Genomic DNA, 12,468 nt, shown 5'->3' with positions numbered 1-12,468 from the left:
TTATTATCAATATTACATGCCCCATTTATTAAAGCGTTAATATAATTGTAGAATAGATGAGTTAATTAGACTATATAAATATAGAGGGAAGAATATTTAACCGTGCTTAAATAATTTTGATTTATATAGTAAAAGATATGCAAAATATTAATACCTGATTATGATAAAATTATGTTAATAAATATAATTAGTATATATAAATCTTACTCCCAACAACGCAATTGGAATTATACACATAATAAAGTATAACATACGAAAGTTAATTATGCTATGATGTTATAGATTGTTTTTCAGTCTTTATAAGACAATTAAATTCTACGACATTTAGAAATAATTTTGTGATGTTATTGTTGTATAAAATAAATAATTTTGAGAATTGTCATTTGAAATTTATTAAGGTGAATTTATTAGTTATTAGATATGTAAAGGCCTGGACGGGCTAATGGGGTTAAAATATATTAAATAATGTGAAAGGTTTTATATGTTCTTGCGTTATTGGAATTAATATATATTCGATACATGCAAAGGTGGTATGTGGAATATGGGGGTTAATATCATATTAAGTATGCCACTATAATGTAAAATAAAAATCTCAAAAACTATTCATGTCTTATGAAGAGGGTAGGATTTTTTAAAACGCTTAATATTTATGCATAAAATGAATTATAAATTAATGCCCCATATATTGATTTATTATCTAAAAAATAATTAATAAAGAATTATAGTATATAAAATCAAAAAAATTTATGCGAAAAATTTCTGAATTATTGCAATATTTGCTAGTAACGAGTTTAAATTTCCGAAATTGTTAATCATTCTTAATTCTCAATACAAATTCTAATATGCAAATGATAACAAATAATATTATAGAAAAGATGTAGACGATAGAATAGAAAACAAATGCAATTGAAATAGTTTAAATATCTTTGATATAAATCATAGATCTCAATTAATATACTATGTGTCAAATTGGAACATGGATTTTCTTCAATTTGAATCATTTACCGAGACCTTAATTTCTAAAATCGGATTTAACCGGAAATGTATCCCAGCATATTCAGAGTATTACCCTATTAATTTCAAACAATTTTCGCTAAACTTGTATTCTTAATTTATATGTAAAATTTAAAATTAGGAATAATTCTAAATTTCACGGCAAATAAATTATTTAAAATGGAGATATTACAAATCCTCATTGATTCCGTATCCCAATAAGACATAATTACCCATAATCAAGTCGTTCACCAAAAAATATTCTTACAAAGAAAATATTTTTTGAAAATATAATATATGTTAGAAAGATTATTTTCATTATAAGGGAAACCGAGATAAAATGATTGGATTTATGGATTTTTGATTTAAGACAAAAATAAACAAATTATAGATTTACATGTAGCCCAATAGCTTATCTACAAAAAAAATAAAAAAAATAGGGACCTATGAATTAATACGTGAAATGTGTCATTTTCGTCATTTTATTCCGTACCCAGGATAGAATGACTAAGAATCCAGGCTAAAGTGGTTAAAAAATTTGAACATAACTTTATTATCTTATTTAACTAAATATTAGCAATTTCGACTTATATTTATTGCTTTTTAAATATATAAACTAATCGAAACAATAAAGGGAACGTAAAGAAATGATCAATAGATAAGAAGGATGCCCATTTAGACACTTGTATATTTATATAATTCTTTACCTTTTTGACAATTTTTTTAAAATTTAATTCCATATAATGTATAAACTATTGATTACGGTTTATTTTAAATAGAAAATATCTTTTTATATGTTTTAGACATAAATCAAAATTCTCCTTTTGCAGCTTTAATCAGATGAAACATTTTAACCGTTCATGTTTATTAATAATCCTCTTTTAAAATAAAATATTTTGATTTGGATTATTAAAAGAAATATATCCATTCCTATAATAAGGAAAAATATGGCGAATTATGAAAGAACATGATAAAGGCATTTCCATTTGAAAATATTTGTCAATTTGTAATAAAAGAATGGCTTAAAAAAAATATTCATGCAAAAAGGAAGAAAGACACTCAGTAACAACTAAGACTAGATCTTGGAAGGGTATAGCGGGTGAATATAAGATTTTAACTTTTAATGAAATATCAAATGGAATTGTAAATTTGGTAGTCTAATAAATTTTTTTTATTTATTTCAAGGCCATTCTCAAGCCTCCAAAAGTCAAAAAAAGATTACAATTGGCAAAAGAACATAAAAAATCTAGGATGTATTTACAATGATCCAACGCTACAGCAATGAGTCAAGATTTTTTTTGAAACATCCGAACTTTAATATCTTTAATTTTGTATTAAAAGAAGAAACCATTAATTTGTATATCCTAGCTTACTCAAAACAGTTATCCAACTTTTTATATTTTACAAAAAATCGTCTCAATTTTTAAGCAGGTGCCTAAATTAGAGGTTCAAGCAAATTTTTTTTAAACTAAAAGGCTCATAAGACGTTTAAGAAATATATGAGTTCGATCAATTGGATTTCTAAATTAGTTTAGAAAATCTGCAGATTCTATCATTTAATTCATCCTGAAATGTGGTTTATGAGACAATGTTTACATGGCATTTATCAATTTGAAATCCATAAAAAAAATTCTTATTATATTTTAAAAATATATATTACAGTAATGGAATTGGCTGAGTGTACTTTTGAATCAAAAATATTTAGGGGAATTTCGAAAAAATGATTTTCAGGAATATTCGACCTAGAAGCGAAGAGGTAAGGGTAAATAAATTGAATTGTGAATAAATTTTCTAAAAGAAGAATGCCAGATTTTAATTCAATCTCTACCCACTAGATATCAAACAGTTTGTTCGCACAAAGGGAGATATTGCAGGATTTTAACTTAAAAACAAGCTAATTTGTGTATTTTAGGGACTAACTTTGTACTTCGCAAAACTATTTTATTTTTAATCGAGTTATAGGGTGGCCCCTGGTTCGTTCTAATTTGGAAACTTAATTCTTTTTAGCGCAGGCTAAACAGATTTTGAACTAGTACACTCTGTTACGGCTTTTATATATTATATAAATATTATTTGTTATTTAAAGCCCCTCTCTTTTTAGACTTTTTTTAGAGGAAGTTATATAAGACGGCTAAGCAGAGAGAGGACTGTTTAGAAATAAGAAGAACCAGGACATGGCCTCAATGTTTGTTGTAATCATGATTAAATGAGAGAGGGATATAGTGATTTATGTTATAGATTTGATAAATTAATAACGTTTTGTTTTATTATTGTTTTAAAAGAGAATGTGTAAAAAATAATTTAAAAAAAGTCGATAAAGGTTTTAAGAAAATTTAAAAGTTCATGCACGGTTTAGGTGAAATCAAGCAAAATAATTCTATTATTATTATTTTTATACGAAACATTTTGATATAATTTTAAATTCAATAAAATAAACCTTTGCTTTAGTATTAGTTATTTGAATTCTGCCAGTGGAACCATATATTCCACGTTTTATAAAATGAACTAATAGCTATTGCATTCTATAATTTAAGGAATTATTATTTATTTTCATTTTATTAAAAATTAATTAAAATGATTAACATTGTTATAAATTAATACTACTACCCTTTATTCATATGATAATAATAAATAAAATATTAAAGTAAAAATAATCTTTTTAAAACATTTAATTATTTTAAATATTTTGACAAACTATTTGACTATGAGTTGCCTAAAATTTTATTTATATTTTTTATAAAGTATGAGGCTATTTACCGACCTGATTTCTAAATTAAATCAAAAGCTCAAAAACGATATGAATCAAAACGAAGAAGTCGTTAATTATTTACAATTACTCTTTATTCCTAATATAAAAATGATAATTATTTACATTTATTACAAAACCATAATACTGTGAATCTTCAATCATCTTTGAATCCTTCCGATAATAAAAACAAAATAAAACAACAATTGTGTGTTTAAAGTTTACATCATAATTTCATAAAAAAAATCGATGAATGGATGGATATTGTATAAATATGTCAAATAACAACGGTTATTGCCGACGTCTATATCACGTTTCGCTGTGTAATTCTTCCGCGGAGTGGAAAGGGGTCGAAGACAGTGTTTTGATTTTATCGGCTTCTTTTTCGAATAACAAATTTTCGAAATATTCTCGATTGGTCTCCAAATTTTGTAACATGCACTGACAATCGGGGTATACCAAATCGGCCCAGGTTTCCCACAACGGTTGTACTATGTAATCCATAAAACCGATCTTCAATTTTTATATTTTATATAAATATTGAATAATATCAATTAGATAAACATTTATGGGTTTTAGATCATTCCATGTAGTATTGTCAAAAAATCTTGATTTAAAAGATTATTTTTATAAAGAGCTAAATCAAGAAAAAGAATAAAGTCTCGAGATTTCGAATATAGATGGAAAAAAGTTTTAGCTTCTTATTATAAAATCCCAAGAGGTTTTCGACAACCCTCGCAGATGCCTTCAAAAAAGGTATCGGATACGTTGTAATATTTTAATTATGAGAAGATATCGCAGTTCCTATAATTTAAATTTGGTCAAATCGATATAATACTGAATAAACATGTATCATCCGATAATTTTTTTTAAATATAAATGTATTCTGATTTCGCATTAAAATTTACAAAAATATATATGACGTATTTGGGATACTGAAACCCCATGGGGATTCGGTCTCTCAATTTTAAATCAATTACTGAAGGATTTATAAATTGGAAAAATCTGATTTGACCAGAAATATTTTCCAGTAGCTATAAAAAACTAACACCGTGTTTAAACTACACTTAATTTTTATTCATTTTCATATAGATTTCTTCATATAAATTGAAAATTACACAAAATCTAATAGCGAAAATAGTTGGAAATGTTTAAAATAAGCACTTGGGTTTTTTCAACGGATGCAGTCTCTCGGTCGCACATCGCACTTATGGCCAAACCACATTGTTTTTCTTTCTCTCCTTGCAGAAAATATTCTTCCATAATTAGACTGGTCCATTTTTTGTAGAGATTCAAAGATTTGGTAGGATTGCTAAGATCTCCACAATGAATCATAGCTTGCAAGATCTATGGGGTCAAATTTTGAATGGAAATATATGAATTGGAATATATTATAAACTGCAAATTTTTATCCGGAAACCATAAGAAAGCATTTACCAATATTTAAAAGGTTTTCATTTTAGAAAATTCAAATTCAAATATATTTTTAAACTTGATTTTTTTCGGCGTAACTTTCTAAGGCCAAATCTCCAGACCCAGATATTTTTTTAGTTTCCACCATCGTTTTGAGATCTGCCAATACCTTCATGTGTTTTGACATATCGGTCGCTAAAACCTATAAGATATTTTAGTATATTATTTATTTATAAGTTCACTTTATTACTTTGCAAGTAACATCCATGCATATATTCTTTCGTATTTGGAATAATGAATAGGGATTCAGAATCTTTTTATTTTAAATCATTTAACTTAGATTATAACCTTGGAAATTTCTGACAATTTCTTCTATTAACTGTATTTTTTTTATATATGAAAACTTTATATGAATTATTTCAAAAATTCCTAGCAAAAGTTTAAGAAATTTACACTGCGGGAATTGTATGCATGCTGAAAATATATTTCCAGTCAAATTACAATTTTTAAAATAGCCCTTAGTGATTGATTTAAAATTGAGAGAATCCAAAGATTCCATATCCCAATACGATACATATATATACTTATTTGTATCTATTTTTTTAACACTTAATAATTTCCTATTGATATTAAAAAAATGATTTTTCAAAAAAATGTCTTACCAAATCAATAATAAGTTTGCGCAGGATTGATTTCTTTTTAGTATTTAAATTAACGAATATATCACATTTGGGTTCCTGCAATATTTTAAAGGCAATAGCTAAATGATGATTTTCTAGTACTGCTTCGTCGTTATATATGATTGCTAAGTCGGAGCCTTTATATAAAAAAAAATAGGGGGGTAAGTTTAAAATATATATCGTAAACAATGATTTAGTTTCTGATGGAAAAATTTATATTCAAAACATCTAAAATAATTCTACCATATAAAGTGCAACATTGGAGAAAATAAATTTGAAATTTCCAAGTTTTAAGTTTATTCGATAAAAAATATAAAATTTGATTCTTAGACGAAAAATAAAACGATTTTCATTAAGGGAAAGCGTGAAAATAGAATAATCTAAAAAATATCCTTACAGGAGTTAATTAGGAATTGATTGGTGTAACCAGGATGATCGACATCGTGTATGGCGCTAGCGATTATGATGGCGAATATTTCTAGATCGTTAAAGATGTTCTAATAAGCATTATTTTAAGTAAAAAAAAAATTTGCTCATTTTTTTTTATCGCAATATTTAGAAAACATTTTAAAAATTTACAAGATTAATTAGTAAGTTGCCACTAGAAGATTTCCATGAAAAAATCAATTTATCAATAATATATGTTACTAGAATCGCTATTTCTTTACCTATATATATATATATATATCAGAAACCTGGATGTCCAGCCCTAAGCCTGGCCCGGGTGGACCGAGCCGTATTTTAATTTTTTTTAAATATACCCAGGCCGGGTCTAAGGGAAATTTTTTTAAATACTCAGGACGGGCCTAAATTTTTTTTTTTTAAATAACTGATTTATTTAAATCATTTAAGTAATGGCATAACGACAATCAGTAGGGCCCCTAGGGCTCCCAAGAAGAAAAAAAATTGATAGGAAGGATCAGGGGAGTGCATTCATAACTATTCAGAAAAAATAGAATATGGAATAAATGGATGCTTATTTTACTTTAAAGGCTGAACTCGATAATAATATGTGAGTCGATTGAGTGACGTCAGTGGCGTGTATACGGTTGTGGTAAGGAATGCTCAAATAATGATCTTCGACGCACATGATAAAGTTTAATAGATTGGAAACGGGTATTTTGAAAATGTCTATCAAATTTCGTTTCTTGAATAATTTTAAGATTTTTTAATTTTATTTAAGAAATTTAAAAGCTATAATTTTTTATTTTACTTTGAAAATTGTATAGGTTAAGCATGTTAATGGCCTGTGGGATGTTACATTATTGAGCTTAAAAATATCCATGCCCCATTTGTCTACGTTTTGAAGTTGCTATGAATATCGCAAATTGTATGATAAAATATTAGAAAATTTATAATTTACCGAATCTTTGGGCATCTTAACTCTTATCAAGTACCCTCCCCCATTCAAGAAAAGCCAGTGACGTGATAGAGAAATTTACTCAATAGTGGTTTAATTTATAATTATATAACAATATTTAACTAAATTACTGTATATAATCGGCTAAATATTATTGTGTTCTGCATCCATTTTTAAAAAATTGTTAAATCTTAAATAGGAAATCACAATGTAATAATGCAAAATATAAGTGAATTATTCTCAATTATATTTTAACATTTTTATTGTGGATAAATAAGCATTTATTTTATTTTTTTAAATAAAGCATTTTGCAAAAATGTGGATATAGATAACTATAACTCTGCATTCATCGTTAGCGCGCAAAAAAATTAATTCTTAAAACAAACTTCTTCTAGTAATTCTTCGTTGTCTACGCGGATGCCGTATTTTGGGATTCCGTTTTTGAAGTCGTGAATTTTGATGCAAATAGGATTGAATCCCATGATGGAAGAAATGACGTTAAATGTTTTGGAAGAATTTTCTCTGTCATACTTCATGTGTAGCGAATTATGTCCCGTCATGCTATCGCGCCTAGTAAGGGTATGGAGAGACGAATCGTAGGATATGTTATTATGATTGTTAGCACCAGAAATATCCCAATCGTTAAGAGAATGTGATTTATTATTTTTATCTACATTCTTATCTTTTAATTTGTCCCAGCTTTTATCCAAAGCAGCTAATAGTTCTTCGCTTGTTTTGTATTTTTGCAATATCCTGTTGTTATCAGGTGTGACTTTGCGTGTTTGGTTTAAATTTCCAAAAATTTTCTCTGAGCCCGAGACTATCTTGTCATTGAGGTGAAGGGAAGCGAAAGAGTCCTTGAGCGATTGCGGAGATAATTTTTTGTCAGCAGCCTCGTCCTGATGGTTTTCTATGTAATCTTGATCTTTATCTTAAAATTATAAGATATTAAAATAACTAAAAAGTTTTAAAATTACAACATATATACTAAAAAAAGATTCTAAAGCATATGGTAATATTGGTTTATCCGTTGTTAGAAATTTATAGGAATTCTCTTAACGCAACTCATTGATAGAATAAAATCGACTTTAAATTGAATTCTCTATCTCGGTATACCTCAATGATGGCAGAAAAAAAATGGTCAAATTAGAATTAATAATTTAAAAAAATTATAACGATTTACCTAAAAAATTGGAATATAAATATTCCGTCACTTCGTTTCCTTCTTTATCATTCTGCGCTAACTGCGTGAGTTCTTCGTTCAACATTTTTTTAAACTTTTTTTTTGTTTGAAAAAAAAGAAGAAGATATAAAAGATTAATTTAAAGCAGAAACCTGCAGGCCCGGCCCGTGCTAATTGTTTGGAATATACCCTGCCGGGCCTAAAATATTTATTTTAAATACCCGAACCAGATATTTAAATAGTCATTATTAGCTATATAAATTAAATATAAAATATTTTTAAAGAAAAAAAATCATGGCCAAGCCTGAAATTTTTTCTTTAAAAAAATCCGGGTAGGACCGAACCTGAAAATATAAAACCTGAACCAATCCGGGTGGGCAAATATATTTTTAAAAAAATCCGGGCAGGGCCATGCAAATAGTACCTCTGCAGGTCTCTGATTTAAAACATTCTTAAATGTATATATTATGCATCATTTATTCCGTATAAATGTTACTAAAATTTTTCAAACAAATTATAAATATAAAATAATGCCCTGGCTTAATTGATTTAATATTATATGTGAACGAATGAGAATACGATTAATTTTTAAAAAATCTGAAAGATATTTGCAAGCAATTCGTTTTAAAACCCCCTTTGAAAAAATGTTCTGTGACACATTAGAGACCCCTGAAGATGCATGCCAAATTTTTGGCCCCCATTTCTTTAAAACCATGACGTTTACCACCGGAAGTTAACATGATGGAAATATGTATATTAAATAAGAGTAATTATTAATAAGTTTTTACTTTTGTTGAAGCCATTTCGCTAACGGAACGATGGGTTTGCAAATTTTCCAATTGATTTAAGCACCAATCAAATTCGTTCAATGTTTCGATAGCCAAATTTTGTGAGAAATCTTCTTGAATATGTAAAAAAATATAATATAATTGTAGAAATTATGAGGTTATAATGAAGTTCGTTTAATGTGAATTATTTTAGATATAAAATTTTCATATTTTAAAATCAAAATTTTAAATGATGTATATAGAGCTAAATTAATTTTTGCAAAATTTAAAATAAAATTATACGCTGCCAAAGAAAGAAAGAAAGAAAGAAATCTCCTAAATTCGTCATTTTATTAAGATATTATACTATTTATTTTGATAAGTTATGCTTGACAAAGATGGATGCATGGGTTCAATAAAATAATACCATAGTCACGGTATGACAGCGAATATCGCTATGATTTCTCGAACCGTAACCGCTATAAGAAAATTTTGAAAGGAGAGTACAAATTTCGAATAGGTTTAAACCAGTTGATAAAGAGTTTATTAAAATTATATTTATTTTTATTAAAAAAATTTGTAAAGTTGGTTATTATTATGTTTTCTATGTATAATTAAATAATAAATTCAACTTAAGCAAACAAAATAATATAAATGTTTGCATCAATGTGTTTTTTTTTATCGATGATGTGTTATTTTTTCAATTTTAAGTCAATATTTGAGCGCGTTTCTTAACATTTAAAAATCTGATTTTACTAGAAATGTATTCTATCATGTTTGGAGTACCTATGATGCTATGAGTTTCAGTCAATTTTTCCGTGAACTTTTGAACCTAATATAATTTATATTCGTTTTTCTATAATGACTCAAAGATTAACGGCTAAATTTTCTTAATTCACAAGATAGGATTCTAGACATGCTGGAATACATTTCCGGTAAAATCAGATCTTTAAATTTACAAAAAACGCGCTCAAAAAATGATTTAAAGTTGAAATACCAGAAAAAACACATTGACGCTAACACACATATATATGATGATTAATTTTTAAAAAAAATCTAAAACCTATAACGGGAAAGAACCGAAACGTATTTGTAATCCGAAACGAATCGATATACATTGGTTTAAAAATAACTGAAATAGAACTAAACCATTTTAAAATTTTAAGCTAAAAAGCGAAATGGAACTGAACCTTTGTATACGTGTTAATTCGACACCCTGATCACGGCAAATATGGTTCGCGCTTTATCAGGCCATAAGTAGTGTTGTTAACGATTTGAGTCGATTTTAAAGTGGCTCATTCAATATTTTATTCAGAGGCACAAAGGTTTGGAAATCTATTAATGAAAGTTCTATGCTTAGTAGGCAATATTTTTCTAGCTAAAATATCGAGTTAGCCGTTTTTTTAAACTCGTCATTTAACAACACTAGTAATGAGTTTTCAATTGCGATGTATATTCATATTTTAAGATTCTATTTATATGTTTAATTAGGCATAAAAAATCGTCTATCGGGGAAAAAAAATACAAACGAATTATTTTATTACAATGTTATAGCATTTTTTATCGCTATAAAAATTTTATATTTATATTTTTGGTACCCAGTGATGTTAATTAGTGTTATTATTTTTCCCCATATTATTAAATTAGACTTTTAATTTTCTTCATATTATCAAAGTTATAGTTAAAGAAACATTCATAATTTTGAGATTTCATATAATATACATTCAAAAATTTTGATAATTTATAGTCTTTACAAATTATGAATGGATGGAGAATAATTTTAAAAAAAATAATGTGAAAATTAATTTCATAAATTTAATTTGTGAATGTTTTAAAATTTCATTAAAAATTAATATTTATTTTCCTGTTTAAAAAAAAATATGGTTTTTTTACATTCCAGATTTTTTTTAAATATTATTGGTATCTTTATAAAGAATAGATTGGCTTTGTTAAGGTAAATCTTTATCAAATACATTAATCAGGAGGTCTACCCCCATCAGCGGGAGACTCTCGCAATTTTTTAGTCAACATGCAGAGATCACACTCCTGCCATTGAAAAATCTCCAGCAATTTTTAAAATTTTCCCGCAAAACATTTTCATCATTATTAGCCTTTTTAATTTATAATTGAGAAATAAAAAATAAAGATTGTTTTTTTTAAATATAAAATTAATACATTTTTATAAATAAAGATGTTATTTTATAAAATTTTATCTCCGTTTACCAGATCAAAGCAGGGACGAGAACCCTTTTTCTAAAAAAATGGGTTTGGGTTTAGTGAAAAATCTTGGAACCCGAGAGACCAGTAAATAATGACTTATTAAAATTAGTTAAAACAAAAACATCATTTTTAAAAAAAAATTTATTTTAATTAGTATTGCCATAAAAATAATTTATCATCATAATAATAATATATTCTTGATTTTGTACTTCTCTTTGTCTTATTTAATAATCCACAAACAACAATATCCTAAGATAGATATTAATATATAATTTCAACATTTATAAAAAAAAAAACTTTTAAATCGGCTTTGTTGGGCTAAATTTAAAAATTTATACGAACTCTAAAATATAACAAGAATGATTCCACGAAAGAATGATCAAAAAATGTTGTTTTTTTAAATTAATGTTTTAAGCTCAACCTTTTTTTCAAAGAATTAGGCAAACGGATTCGCGAAAAAACCGCTCAGCCAAAGGAATCCCTCTTCTTACGCCAAAGACTTGCTACCGCCATTATTCGCTCTAACTATCTAAGTTTTATCTCCTTCCATATTCCTAGCTTCCTTTTTTTTATCCCCTATCCTTTCCCGTAAATTCTAATTCTACATTTTTCACCTTTATTTATTTTACCTTTTAAAAAATTTATTATTTGCTACTACATTTTGACAACATATCATATCAGTAAATATTCAAATAAAGTAACCCATGACCGAAAATAAAAAAAACAATTGTTTTAAATAAGAACTCTTTTTCAAATAGGAAATCTTTTATATATAAAAATCGTAAATTACATGTTTTTTATATTAAATTATTTTTAGCATATAATTTTAAATAAATAAAATGAAAGTTTAAAATAAAAAAAAAGAAAAGAAGAAGCTTGAACCCTGAATCCTAAATTTTAAAAAAGGGTTTAGTTTCAGCAAAATATTGATGGTTCGGGTCCTCGTCCCTGGATCAAAGTATTTACTTGTATTATAATAAATAATGTAACTCCACTAGAAGTAGAAATTAAAAGTTTAAAAAGTAAGAATTAAATATTAACTACTTTAATTATTGAAGTCAAAAACTTGACTTTCGTTTTTATGTAAAAATAATAATAGTGGAGGA

The 12,468-nt window shown here is 26.5% G+C and overlaps 1 protein-coding gene across 10 annotated transcripts in view; it reads right to left on the bottom strand.

Annotated features, from left to right (window-relative positions):
• Nucleotides 1-3,835: 3,835 nt before the first annotated feature.
• LOC135928094 (3',5'-cyclic-AMP phosphodiesterase 4C-like) overlaps nucleotides 3,836-12,468 on the bottom strand; it is a 55,146-nt gene continuing 46,513 nt past the window's right edge. For 9 of the 10 annotated variants that reach the window (XM_065464433.1, XM_065464436.1, XM_065464434.1 and 6 more), the window contains 10 exons: nucleotides 9,164-9,276; nucleotides 8,376-8,469; nucleotides 7,579-8,123; nucleotides 7,046-7,144; nucleotides 6,818-6,979; nucleotides 6,230-6,329; nucleotides 5,815-5,969; nucleotides 5,232-5,354; nucleotides 4,904-5,086; nucleotides 3,836-4,252 (listed from right to left, as the gene is read on the bottom strand). In XM_065464433.1, coding sequence (XP_065320505.1) covers nucleotides 4,049-4,252; nucleotides 4,904-5,086; nucleotides 5,232-5,354; nucleotides 5,815-5,969; nucleotides 6,230-6,329; nucleotides 6,818-6,979; nucleotides 7,046-7,144; nucleotides 7,579-8,123; nucleotides 8,376-8,469; nucleotides 9,164-9,276 — 1,778 coding nt within the window. In that variant the 3' untranslated portion in view covers nucleotides 3,836-4,048. The remainder of the gene's footprint in view (nucleotides 4,253-4,903; nucleotides 5,087-5,231; nucleotides 5,355-5,814; nucleotides 5,970-6,229; nucleotides 6,330-6,817; nucleotides 6,980-7,045; nucleotides 7,145-7,578; nucleotides 8,124-8,375; nucleotides 8,470-9,163; nucleotides 9,277-12,468) is intronic. The other variant, XM_065464430.1, reaches the window with a different exon arrangement.

This window comes from Gordionus sp. m RMFG-2023, chromosome 4 (assembly GCF_954871325.1).
Source record: "Gordionus sp. m RMFG-2023 chromosome 4, tfGorSpeb1-WG-v2, whole genome shotgun sequence".
NCBI classification, from domain to species: Eukaryota; Metazoa; Nematomorpha; class Gordioida; order Chordodea; family Parachordodidae; genus Gordionus; species Gordionus sp. m RMFG-2023.
This window is presented reverse-complemented; position numbering and strand designations above follow the sequence as displayed.